The sequence below is a fragment of the Neofelis nebulosa genome, chromosome 18 (genome assembly GCF_028018385.1).
Source record: "Neofelis nebulosa isolate mNeoNeb1 chromosome 18, mNeoNeb1.pri, whole genome shotgun sequence".
Taxonomy (NCBI): Eukaryota; Metazoa; Chordata; class Mammalia; order Carnivora; family Felidae; genus Neofelis; species Neofelis nebulosa.
In genome coordinates, this window is record NC_080799.1 from 15,634,672 (window position 1) to 15,647,467 (window position 12,796).

Genomic DNA, 12,796 nt, shown 5'->3' on the forward strand with positions numbered 1-12,796 from the left:
GTTGAGCATCTGACTTCAGCTCAGGTCATGATCTCACAGTTTGTGGGTTCGAGCCCCACATTGGGCTTTATGCTGACAGCTCAGAGCCTGGAGCCTGCTTCGGATTCTGTTTCTCTCTCTGTCCTTCCTCTCTTTCAGAAATAGACAAACCCGTCATGGTGGACAAAACCTCTATCTTGTCTCTCTGTGCTGTCAGTGGCTGCTTTCCTCAGGAGCTACGGCATCCAAGTGCAGTTCCTCCAGGTTTTCACCACAGTGGCAAGTGGCAAGGCCTCTCTGCAGGCCTACGGGTGGTAATGGCTTCTCTTTCTTTCTAGTTATTGGCCCTTTCTCATTCCTTGTTGACTCTTAACCATGGCCACATTTCAGTAAAGCAACCCTTCAATAAAGTCTTGTTGACTAAACTCTTTAAAGTGTGCCATCTGTTTCCTGTCACTATCATAACAAATACAAGTAGGTGCAGAATTATGGAGAGTGTAATAGTGTTGGAAAAATCAGCATCTTGTGATTATCATAATAAAGACTGCTGTGGGCAAAAATCATCAGTGGTTGCTAAATCTAGGTTGAAAAGTCTAATGAAAAGCAAGATATTCACACAGTCTTAAAGTGTAAAGTTGCTTTAATTGAAAGGGAGAAAATAATAAATGTAGAGTGGAAACACTGGAAAAAACACCTTCACAAACAGAAAAATTAACATCCCCAAGGAGGAACAGACGAACATCATATGCCTCCAGATATGATTCCTTAAGAATGAAACAAAACCATGTATCTAGTATCCTGCTGGGAATGTACAGTCTGATTTAACCATGAGGAAACATCAGACAAACCCACAGTTAGGGACACTGTATAAAATAACTTGCCTCAATTCTTCAAAAATGTCAATGTCATGAAAGACAGAACATATGAGGAAACATATGAGGAAATGTTACAGATTAAAGGGAACTGAAACAACAACATGGAACTAAACACAATATGTTACCTTAGACCAAAACCTATACTGGTAGGGGGGGAAAACTAGAAAATACATTACTGGGACAATTGACAACACTGAAATACAGACCATAAATCAGATAAAAGCATTATGTCAAGGTGAAGGTTTCTGAATTTGAGAACTGTACCAAAGTTATGTAAGAAAATATCCTCACTCTTAAGAAATATTAAAAGCAAAGGGGCATGGTGTATACAATATATCAAGTCATAAATGAATAAATAACATAATACAATATAGTGTGTATATGTGTGTTATTGTAAAATGAGAAAACAGAAGTAAACCTAGTAAATATATTTTATACACATACAGAGAGCAAAAGAGAGGAGGAGGAGAAGTAGTAATAGTAGGGGGAGGTTGGTGAAGGACAGAATTATGGCCAAAAGATACAAAATGACTAAATCTGAGAAAGGATATACAGGAGTTCTCTGTATTGCTCTTGCGACTTTTCTCTCTGTTTTAAATTATTTCAAAGGAAAAAGTGCTATGGATATTGCTCCATTAACACTCTTTGTTACACTTGAAAATATGATGAAAGATATTGATTCTATTTCCAGGAAAATCAATTTGCATTGACATACATAAGTTTGCACATTATTTTAGGGAGTTCAAAGATACCATAGACTATGTGCACGTTAAGAACCATTACTCCATTATTTCTAACATCCAGTACTGCAAAAGAGAATTCTGCCATCAGCATAGTTTTTATTTTTTTGTAGGTAACCTATTATTTTCTGTCTCATTATATGTAGGTTCCCCCCCCCAATATTTGAAATTTTAGAAATACCACCAAATATGGTACCGACATGTTTTTTTCATATGTTCTTTAGAAAATGGTAAGCCCTTTTATTCTTCAGGTCATTTTCAGCCTTAGAAACTTTCTTTACAATGACAAATTTGATTGATGCTTCTGCTCCATTTCTTCTGATTTTTCCTTTGGAGATTTCTATTCACTGGTTAATTTTCAATTTTCTGTCTTTCATATGCGTACTTTTTCTACCTATCATTTCCATCTCTGTCCTTTCAATGTTCATTCTAGAAGAACACCCCAAGTGTGGTCTCTATGTTAATTTGACTTTTTTTTTTTTTTTTTTTTTTTTTTAGCATCAGTTCTGCCCTTTATCACATGCTCCTTATACTCCAGATATGTTGTTTACCTGGAGCTGTGACTTGAGAATGGATACAGAAAGACAGAGTGACTATAGAAAGAGGGGAGAGATACCAGGGTTAGGATGTTTTGCAGACCAGCTAACAACTCTAACTTCTTCATTTTCTAGTCAGGGCAGCCCTTTCAATCTGGAGTTAGAAATGGATAGTAAAGGTGAGTCCAATCCTTGGTTTGCCTTCTTTGTGGCCATTGGTAAAGCTGGGATTAAGGAAGTGACATGAGGGGTGCTTGGGTGGCTTAGTCAGTTAAGTGTCTGACTTCAGCTCAGGTCATGATCTCACAGTTCATGAGTTCCAGCCCCACATCAGGCTCTGCAATGACTGTGGGGAGCCTGCTTAGAACCCTCCATCTTCCTCTCTCTCTGCCCTCCCCTTCACACATGTTCTCTCAAAAATAAACATTAAAAAACAAAACAAAACAAAAAAAGGAAGTGACATAAATGTGGTTCTCAATGTAATCAATGATGAAATTATTGGAAAATTTCCCCATTCTTTAGCATAAAGCTCTTTCATATCTTTGTTCCTCTTTATTAAAGTTTTAAGGAATTTTTATTTAAAAATTTTAAACATTTTTATTCATTTATTTTTGAGGGGGTAAGGGCAGACAGAGAGAATCCCAGGCAGGCTCCATGGCATCAGTGCAGAGCCCAATGTGGGGCAAAACTCTCGAACTGTAAGACAATCATCTGAGCTGAAACCGAGAGTTGGACACAATTGACTGAGCCACCGAGGTGCCCTTCTTTATGGAATTTTAAACGATTGGAGGGGTGCCTGGGTGGCTCAGTTGGTTGAGTGACTGACTCTTGATTTTGGCTCAGGTCATGATCTCACAGTTAGTGGGTCTGAGCCTTGTGTCAGGCTCTGTGCTGACAGAGCAGAGCCTGCTTGGGATTCTCTCTCTGCCCTTCCCCCACTCATGTGTGTGCTCGCATGCTCTCTCTCTCTCAAAATAAATAAATAAATAAATAAATAAATAAATAAATAAATAAATAAATAAACAAACAAACAAACAAACAAACAAACTTAAAAAAAAGGCCAGGAGGCACCTGGGTGGCTCAGTTGGTAAGCATCTGACTCTTGATTTCAGCTCGGGTCATGATTTCACGGTTCATGAGATCAAAGGGTTCTGTGCTCACAGCACAGAGCCTGCTTGGGATTCTCTCTCTCCACCCCTCCTCTGTGTGCTGTCTCTCTCTCTCTCAAAATAAATAAACATTTTAAAAAATGGTAATTGGAAAAAGCTGTTTCAGGCACTGGAAATCTGATACCAAGTTAGCCTAGAAGTGTCTTTTCCCATATTTTCCCCTGATGAGGAGCACAGGGTAAAAAAATGACTTCTAATTATTCTGGTTTATTATATTCCCATCATAGATGTGAATCGTCTAAGAGTTAGATATTATTGTTTAGTACAATCATTTCTGAATGTTTACAATATGTATTAATTGACATAAAGAGAATTGGTTTCTTTCTATAAAATTCCAAGGGAAACTGTAAATAGCTACCCAACCAAACCTCTTGGCTGCAAATGTTCTCTTTCTCAAAAGGTGGTCTCACTAATGAAGGCAGAAAGAGAAAAATGAGAGGAACGACAGAACCTGCTTCTTTTTTTTTCGTTTTTTTTTTTATTTTTTTTATTTTTATTTTTGGGACAGAGAGAGACAGAGCATGAACGGGGGAGGGGCAGAGAGAGAGGGAGACACAGAATCGGAAACAGGCTCCAGGCTCCGAGCCATCAGCCCAGAGCCTGACGCGGGGCTCGAACTCACGGACCGCGAGATCGTGACCTGGCTGAAGTCGGACGCTTAACCGACTGCGCCACCCAGGCGCCCCAGAACCTGCTTCTTTTGTTTAAGAGACTGGATTCCTCACAGGCCTTCAGATAGGGTCACACCTGAAAACAACTGATGTTAAAGCTGGTTTAAATGTATTAAATCAGAAATGACTTGTACACACAACAAAGGGGCTCCTTTGACATCTGATCTAGGTAAGTAAAAAACAAAGAAGATGGGGGCGCCTGGGTGGCGCAGTCGGTTAAGCGTCCGACTTCAGCCAGGTCACGATCTAGCGGTCCGTGAGTTCGAGCCCCGCGTCAGGCTCTGGGCTGATGGCTCAGAGCCTGGAGCCTGTTTCCGATTCTGTGTCTCCCTCTCTCTCTGCCCCTTCCCCGTTCATGCTCTGTCTCTCTCTGTCCCAAAAATAAATAAAAAACGTTGAAAAAAAATTAAAAAAAAAAAAAGAAAAACAAAGAAGATGACTCATTTTATACAGCAAAAAAGCAAATATGGATGCATGAAACTCATTACCCCCAAGAGGATTTCTGGCAGAAAACAAATTATTGGTATACACTTATGAATGACTGTGCCAAAATGGTGACAGAGAATGAGACAAGATTTGACTTTGAATGATGAGTCACAAAGAGCACAGTCTTGCTGTGGCTACTCCCTTGGGGTAGTCTCAGATTTTAGACTGACCCAGTGGACAAATTCCTGGGTTTCTAAGACCAGTTTTTATGCCTTTATTTTATTAAAAATTTTTAATGTTTATTATTTATTTTTGAGAGAGAGAGAACGTGCAAGCAGGGGAGGGGCAGAGAGGGACACACAGATGCAAAGCAGGCTCCAGGCTATGAGCTGTCAGCACAGAGCCTGACAAGGGGCTCAAACTCACAAACCGTGAGACCATGACCTGAGGCAAAGTTGGATGCTTAACCGACTGAGCCACCCAGGTGCCCCCAGTTCTTATGCCTTTAAAACACAATGGAAAATTTTCTGTCATCTTATCATGATCTTATTATTTCTACGTCATGTCTTTTCTAAATACCTACATCTTCTTCCTGTATACAAACCCATCTTTGCTTCTTCGGAAGCAACTAGGTGTTATGCCTAGAGCACTTATTTACTTATTAGCTGTTTAATAATTGAAGCCTTAAAATGATACATCTAAACGCTGACTGAAGTATTCTGAGAGATGGTAAAATGTACAACTCTGAACTTCCTCATATATTCTTCATAAAATGCCCTAAGGAAACAATTCTGCCTATTTTCAAAGTCAAGGCAAAACTCTTGGGCAGGGAGGGAAGCCAAATTAAGGAACTGAACTTAATTCTACAGTTGTTGCTTTGAAGGTCTATGAAAATTTTAAAAGAGTAAGTATTCTTTTAACTAAAACAGCTAAAATTTAAGTACAAAAAAATCAAGGAAATGAGGAATAGCTAAAGATTTATCATCCTCCAAATTCACCAAGAATAGTATTAGTTGGAATATTCCTACAATGGCCCAGAAGCCCAATTAAAGGAAAGGAGTCCAAGGGGGAATTTTTCCTGGATGTGAATTATACGATGTCTCACATAACTGTGGCAAGAGCAGAGTCGAAGATGATATTCACAGACAGCCAGAACCAGGACTTCAAATAATGCCAGACTCTCTTGGACTCCCTCTGCTTGCCTCACTGGGTGGGCTTTATTCCTGCTACACACTGAAGAGTAGGAGTCCACTAGCATTAACTGCTAGTTACTGCTTAATGCTACAATAACAGAATAACTGGTTAAAAGTAGCTCAAACATATAAGAAGTCCAGAGGTGAAGTGAATGGTCATTCCTGAGCTGTGCTCAGTAGCTCAGAAATCAAGGGTCTCAGGCCCTTTCCTTGTCTTCCTTTTATCATCTTCAGGGTATCAGTGATACCTTCTCTTACAACCTCAAGACGGCTGCAGCACAGCCATGCATAATGTTCTTCCATAGCAGTGTTCAAAAAGCAGGAGGGAAAGGATGAGCTCTTTTCACAGAATTCTTTATTTTTTTTCCAGAAAATTCAATGTCTCCCAGAAAACTCTAAAAGACATCTCCTTACATAGCTTTGCCTAAGTAAAAATTGGCCACATCCTTATCCCACCTCTAAGAAAGTCTGGAAAAATTAATATCAGGAATTTTTAGTTTATTTTTTAAGAGATAGTTCCTACTACAGGAAAAGATGGAACGGGCAAGCAAAAATGTCTAACACTTCTACTAACAGTTCCTATGCCTTATATCAAGTTCCTTCTTGCTTGCAACTGTGGGTTCTACACCCTGATATCTGCTTTTCCATTTGACTATTTGCTCTGCATTAGTACTGTCTATTCAGGTTTCCAACGCATATTCCATTTATACTTTGATCTGCTTTTCAGCTCTCTCTTCAGGTTTAGGTACAAGGTCTTTAAACTGTTTTCTGGCTTGACTCATGTGCCCTGAGGACTCTGTTCCTCCTACCTGCTCAGTGACTCATAGATGCTTCAAGTATAGATGATCATATCCTATCTCACCCCTACTTTAGATTCCTACTCAGTGTAATGAACAACTCCATCGAGCTTCTTCCTACCAAGGAATGCGTTTGGTAAATAAGTTCAATTTTGGTCACCAAGTTTCAGGTCTCTGTGAGCACGTAGGTGGAAGGATTCAAATGGCAGATGGAAATATGGAGCTCGGAGCTTAGGAAAGAAAACCACTAGGAGATACCAAATTTATGATCATCAGCAAATAGGCTGTAATCGAAGCCACATAAGGGGCGCCTGGGTGGCTCAGTCAGTTAAGTGTCTGACTTTGGCTCAGGTCATGATCTCACGGTTTGTGAGTTTAAGCTCGGCATTGGGTTCTGTGCTAACAGCTCGGAGCCTGGAGCCTGCTTCAGATTCTGTCTCTCCTTCTCTCTCTGCCCCTTCCCCGCTTGTACTATGTTTCTTTCTCTCTCTCTCAAAAATAAATAAACATTAAAAAAAAAATAAAAGCCACACGAGTGGATGAGTTTGATTAAGGAGGCCACAAAACAGAAGTCCTTAATCTGATGGGCTTCAGGGACATCTATGAATTCACTGAAATTGTGGGTAAAATTCTGTGTATCTATGTGTCGGTATTTCTAAGATAGGAATCCATACATTTCATCATGTTCTCAATTAGGTTTATAAATCTAAAAAGATAGAGGGCACTATTTACTTAAATGTGCCACAATTTTGGGATTAGAGACTATGATGGGAAAGAGTATGGAATATGTTAGTATTTAATTTCCAATTTACCCTCTGAGTCACAGCAACCACCAAGCACATGATTTTCTATTCAAAATTGGGCAACATGTCCCCAAAATATGCTGACTCAGAGACCAATACTTCCAGGCTACCCAGAACTGTATGAAAACCAGCACGTTTAGTCCTGGAGCTTTGGATTCTATATTCCTGGTCAAAATGTGAATTTCTTCCCACTCCCATCCCATAAATAAAGGGAACAATCTCCTGAGCCATCTTCTTTCTCTGGAGCCATTCTCACATCACATCTGACAATCAAAGATCACTTTCTAAGCATTACTTTAGGAAACTTCATGATCATCAATGCTGCATATAATAGCATCTGAATTTTTGCAGGCAAAAAAGCTTTGAAAAAACATAGGATTTGGATTACAAGAAGGGCTACGAAACCCAACCCCACAAAACAGGAATGCCAGCTTGTATGCATTATCATGAAGTGCTCAAAAATGCAATTATAGTTCACACTTTATCTTTTTTTGGCTCAAAATTATTTGTCACTTTAGAAATAGAGATGGGGGAGGAAGGTTTTTATCCAGTGTGAATTCAGAAACCCTTTAAAAAGCCACAGATGTGTATGAAACAAATTCTCTAGTCACATGGATTCAAACCACAGCATTCTTCCCAACCTTTCAAGCAGACCAAGGATAATGTAGCCAGTCAACTTGCATGTAGGAAAACTATAGTGTCTATTGCCTGGAAAACCTCTAAACATCATTTGTACATATTTCTGGTTTATAAAAAACATTCTGATATCATACAAAAGAGAAAGCTAGGAATTACCAATTATCAAGAGATTATCAAGGACTATGATAATGGATGCTAGATTGATGTGTACTTCATCTTTAGCAGAATGTAAACCTTTTTAAAACTTCAGAGATGGTTCATAAAAGAATGTGTACATGTAGGTAATAACTGGAAAATGTTCAGCTACATTAATCAATGAAACCTATTAAAATCAGCAAAAATCAAAAATAAAATTACCTATATTATATGGATAGTCCAAAAGATTAAAAAGAAATTATCAACATGTATCAAGCAACTTAAAAAATTTCAGATACTTGGACCTGGTTTAATTCTACTTTTTTTAGTCTACGTTAGAAAAAGACACTAGGGGTGCCTGAGTGGCTCACTCATTTGAGTGTCCGACCCTTGATTTCTGCTCAGGTCATGATCCCAGGGTTGTGGGATCAAGCCCTGCATCGGGCTGGGCTCCATGCTGAGCATAGAGCTTGCTTGGGATTCTCTCTCTTTCTGCCTCTAACCCTCTCCCTGACTTGCATTTTCTTTGTCTCTCTAAAAAAATAAAAAACAAAACAAAAAGAGACGAAAATGTAATTTGTACCAAAAAATGTATTTTGTGCAAAGATGTTCACTATAATATAATTTGTCAAACAAAATTGTAAGCAACAAAAGGAAAATGGTGAAATGAATTATAGGACATATACTAGGGAAATATATTTTATTTGTTCATTCATTTACTGACCTACTACTGTGCTTCAGAAAGGATTTGAGGTAGCTCATCTGGTAATATATTATGTAACCATGAAAAATTATGTTTAAAAAGCAACATGCTAACGAACATTAGGAGGAAAGGGCTGGATACAAAATCGTGTGTGTGTGTGTGTGTGTGTGTGTGTGTGTGTGTGTGCGCGCGCACGCAAAAGTAAGATTATAAAACAATGCTATCTTACATTATACAATAAGCAGGGAAGGAAGGGAAAACCATAGAAATAAGAATGGTGTGTGTATAGTTGGTAACAGAGGCGAATTTTATTCTCTTATCTTTTTAATTTTATAAGTTGTATAAGTTTACATTTTTATAATAAAATGTTTGTAGATATGAAATCATAAAAAAGGATAAAGATTATGTAAGAAGATCTGCCTGTATATATGATGGTTTATAAGAAGACAGATAGCTCTTCCTATATAGCTACTATAAACTAAAAAAGGAAAATGAAAGTATATAATCCTTAAGAGAAAAAAATCTGCATGGAAATTAACCTCATGAAATGTAAGTGTGTTTGTCAATTAAAGGTATCAAAAGAAGGACAGAATAAAGAGATGATTTAAGATTGCAGAGAGAGAAGGACACTGACACAAGCAAGAGAATACTTGAGAAAAGCAAGGAATTTTCATCTTGAAATCAAACAGCCTATCAGTGAACTTACACTAACATAGCTGTGTTGTTTAAACTGCAGTCTCAGACAAGAATGCATGTAGAGTCAGAGGGGGCTGGAAGGAGAGGGAATGAGTAATGACCGTGTAGTTTCAGTTTGGGAAGATGAACTTCCAGAACTTTTTTCATCTGGGTGGTGGCGGCAAGTACACAAGCAACGTGGGTATACTTAATACCGCCGAACTACACACCTATAAATTGTCAAAATGGTAAATGTAATGTTATGTATATTTTACCACAATAAAAAAAGAATACATTAAGGTCTGATTTGCAATAAATTACACTCGGAAATGTATATATTCAGATTAGCTGAGTTTTCAGCTTGTCTGAAACAATATTTTATAAAGATGTTAGCATAATTTATTAAGAGAAAAAGCTGTAATTACACTTTAATACAACTTTCAATCGCAAGGTTGCTTATTACACCTCTGTAATAATTCTTCTGATGTAGCCAGTGTTCGGTTTTCAAGTATCAAGAAATCATGCCTCATTTAAGCAAAGGTTTACAAGTAAAGTAAGCTATTAGGTTCAAAGGAAAAAAAAATCCTAGAAGTGAGGGCACTAATAATTCTGGTATTTCCAGCACATCTGTGGTAATCGGCTATGAGAATAAATCTCCCCAACAATCAGCACCATTCCTAGAAACTGCACAAAAAAGATTAAAGAACTGTCCCCATACTTCCTGGGAAGAGCCACAGTTACCCTTAAAATGCAGGAAGAGTTCTCATGATAAAGCATTCTACAAATAGAATTTCTCAAACTTAAAATAAATTTCTGATCACAAAAAATAAGAAGCAAAATGAGAAAAAAATGCTCAGGACCCAAATTCCATATTCAGTTTTCTCAATTCATTTTAAAAACTCTCACTTACCCTTCTAGTGTTTTCAAGAATTTTGGGATCAGGTTTTCCATAGTTAGGTGGATTGGCATATGGGTCATATCCAAGTTTGGCAAGCATGGGTGCAATCACTGCCATGTCTTGTAAAACATCTGGGGGTATCTTCCCAACCCATTTTGATAGCGCTCCTACATTGACTGGCTTGATGACTTGGTCTGTAGATCTCTCCACTCTGAAAACAATACAGTATGAATAAGTATTTATTTAGAATACCAATAAATAATATTAAAAGACCAATGGAAATTCTTTTTGATAACTTTAACAATTATAAGTGTCTCAGTTATAAATCTATTGAGAAAGAAGACACTAATCGGGCTTGACACTATTTACCAGGCTTTTTTTTAATGTTCTAAGTTTGACAGTTATTATTGGCAACTTCATATTTCTAGAAACAAGAAAAACGGTCAGCTGAAAACATCTGTACAAATTACAACATCCAGAAAAAATAAAGCTAAGATTTCTTAGGAAAACAGCCAATCAACTTACTTGAAAGGCATCAAAATTAAACAAACAAACAAATAAATAAATAAGATGGATAGATGAATGACTAGAGGGATAAACAGATGGACAAAGAGATATGTGATAAAGCAAATACAGCAATATATTAATTATAGTTAGTAGGTGTAATTCTTTCAATTCTTTGTATGTTTGAAATTTTTCATAATAAAATATTAGGAGGAAAGTAATTCACTAAGAATGCAAAATATTCATTTGTTCTATTTTTCCTTTTTTCCTTTTTTTAAAGTTTATTTTGAGAGAGAGAGAAAGAGAGCCAAGCAAGCGCAAGGGAGGGGCAGAGAAAGAGGGAGAGAAGGAGAATCCCAAGCAGGATCCTGCAGTTAGCACAGAGCCTGACACAGGGCTCGAACTCAGGAAATCATGAGATCATGACCTGAGTTGAAATCAAGAGTCAGATGCTTAGGGGCGCCTGGGTGGCTCAGTCGGTTAAGCGGCCGACTTCAGCTCAGGTCATGATTTCGCGGTCCGTGAGTTCGAGCCCCGCGTCGGGCTCTGTGCTGACAGCTCAGAGCCTGGAGCCTGTTTCAGATTCTGTGTCTCCCTCTCTCTGACCCTCCCCCATTCATGCTCTGTCTCTCTCTGTCTCAAAAATAAATAAACGTTAAAAAAAAAAAATTAAAAAAAAAAAAAAGAGTCAGATGCTTAATTGACTGAGCCACCCAGGCGCACCCCTGTTCTATTTTCTGTTGACTTCCTGAAGAACACTTTTTTATAAGGAAGGAAAAGAAGTGCTGTTTATGATTTTCAGTATTTCAGAAAAAAATGTGTTCTATCTCTTGACCTAGAGATTTACTTTGTGCTTGTAGTGGTTATACTTACATATTTGACTAAATAACTCATACTCTTAGGATAAAATAAATAAATATAAATAAAATAAATATAAAATAACACCTAGATTTAAACTGGATCTGAATTAGCAGATTTTGGCCAAATGACTGCAAAACAAAAGTGCTTAAGAGAGTTTTATAATAACTAAGTCATTCAAATTAGTATTCTAATAAAAGGTAAAAACCCCTTTTTAACAGGTATATGTTTAACATGTACATGACCTCTCACTGCAGAGAGGTCTGCATCTGATGATGAATCCTTCAAAGGGGCTCTACTCCTAAACAACAGACAAGAGAAAATAAAATGATTATTCCCTGGGATTCTGTGAGACCACTAGCTCCAAGTTTCCTTCCTGCTTCAATGATCACATTTCCTCCCTCTCTTAAAAATTTCTTCAGGACTCCACTTAACCCACTGCTCTTTCTACTCTATGCTTTTTCCCTGTATGGCTTGATATTTAATGATCTTTTCTTGACACCCTTGGGTTTTCCAGGCCAGGTCCAGTTTATAAATATTGCCCCAGCTTCAATATTAAGGGCACATCCTACTCACTCTCATAAATGTTCAAGTTTGTATGATAAATTCAAGTAATTTTAAGTAAATGATAAATATGGTCACCCTACCCATATACCCCACACACACCTCAAAACTAAGATGGTCTAAAACGGGACCCATCATCTTCTGCTCAAGATCTGATCCCTTTTATGTACATCTTATATTGATAAATGGCACCACCACCTATCCATAAGGCAAAGCCAGAGATCTCAGATGGGGCAGGGAGAAAGAAAGCAAGATCACTCCCAAGTTATCCAGTTCTACAGTTTTTATCTTTGAGTAAGACATCTCTCCTTCATTCCTACTGCCACTACCTCAGTTCTTATCACCATCACATCTCACCCAGATGATTACAAAACCTCCCAATTTCCCTGCACTTAAACAGTTGGCTTCCTTGCCCAACTATCATTCCATCGAAACATAAGGAGGGTCTATGTCTTGTTAATCTATCACTGGCACCTAGCACATTAACATGTAATAGATGCTCAATTAATGTTTATTAAGTGAATGACTGAAAGCTTTTCATGGGGGGGGGGGGGAACGCCCGTAAATTTAGTTTAGACAGACATGCTCAAGAAAAGTCAAGGATCATTTTTATAAGGAGATCAACTGACAC

General features: G+C 37.9%; 1 protein-coding gene across 2 annotated transcripts in view; it reads right to left on the reverse strand.

Annotated features, from left to right (window-relative positions):
* TPST1 (tyrosylprotein sulfotransferase 1) overlaps window positions 1-12,796 on the reverse strand; it is a 174,470-nt gene that overhangs the window by 57,470 nt on the left and 104,204 nt on the right. For both annotated transcript variants that reach the window (XM_058710766.1, XM_058710767.1), the window contains one exon: window positions 10,252-10,450. In XM_058710766.1, coding sequence (XP_058566749.1) covers window positions 10,252-10,450 — 199 coding nt within the window. The remainder of the gene's footprint in view (window positions 1-10,251; window positions 10,451-12,796) is intronic.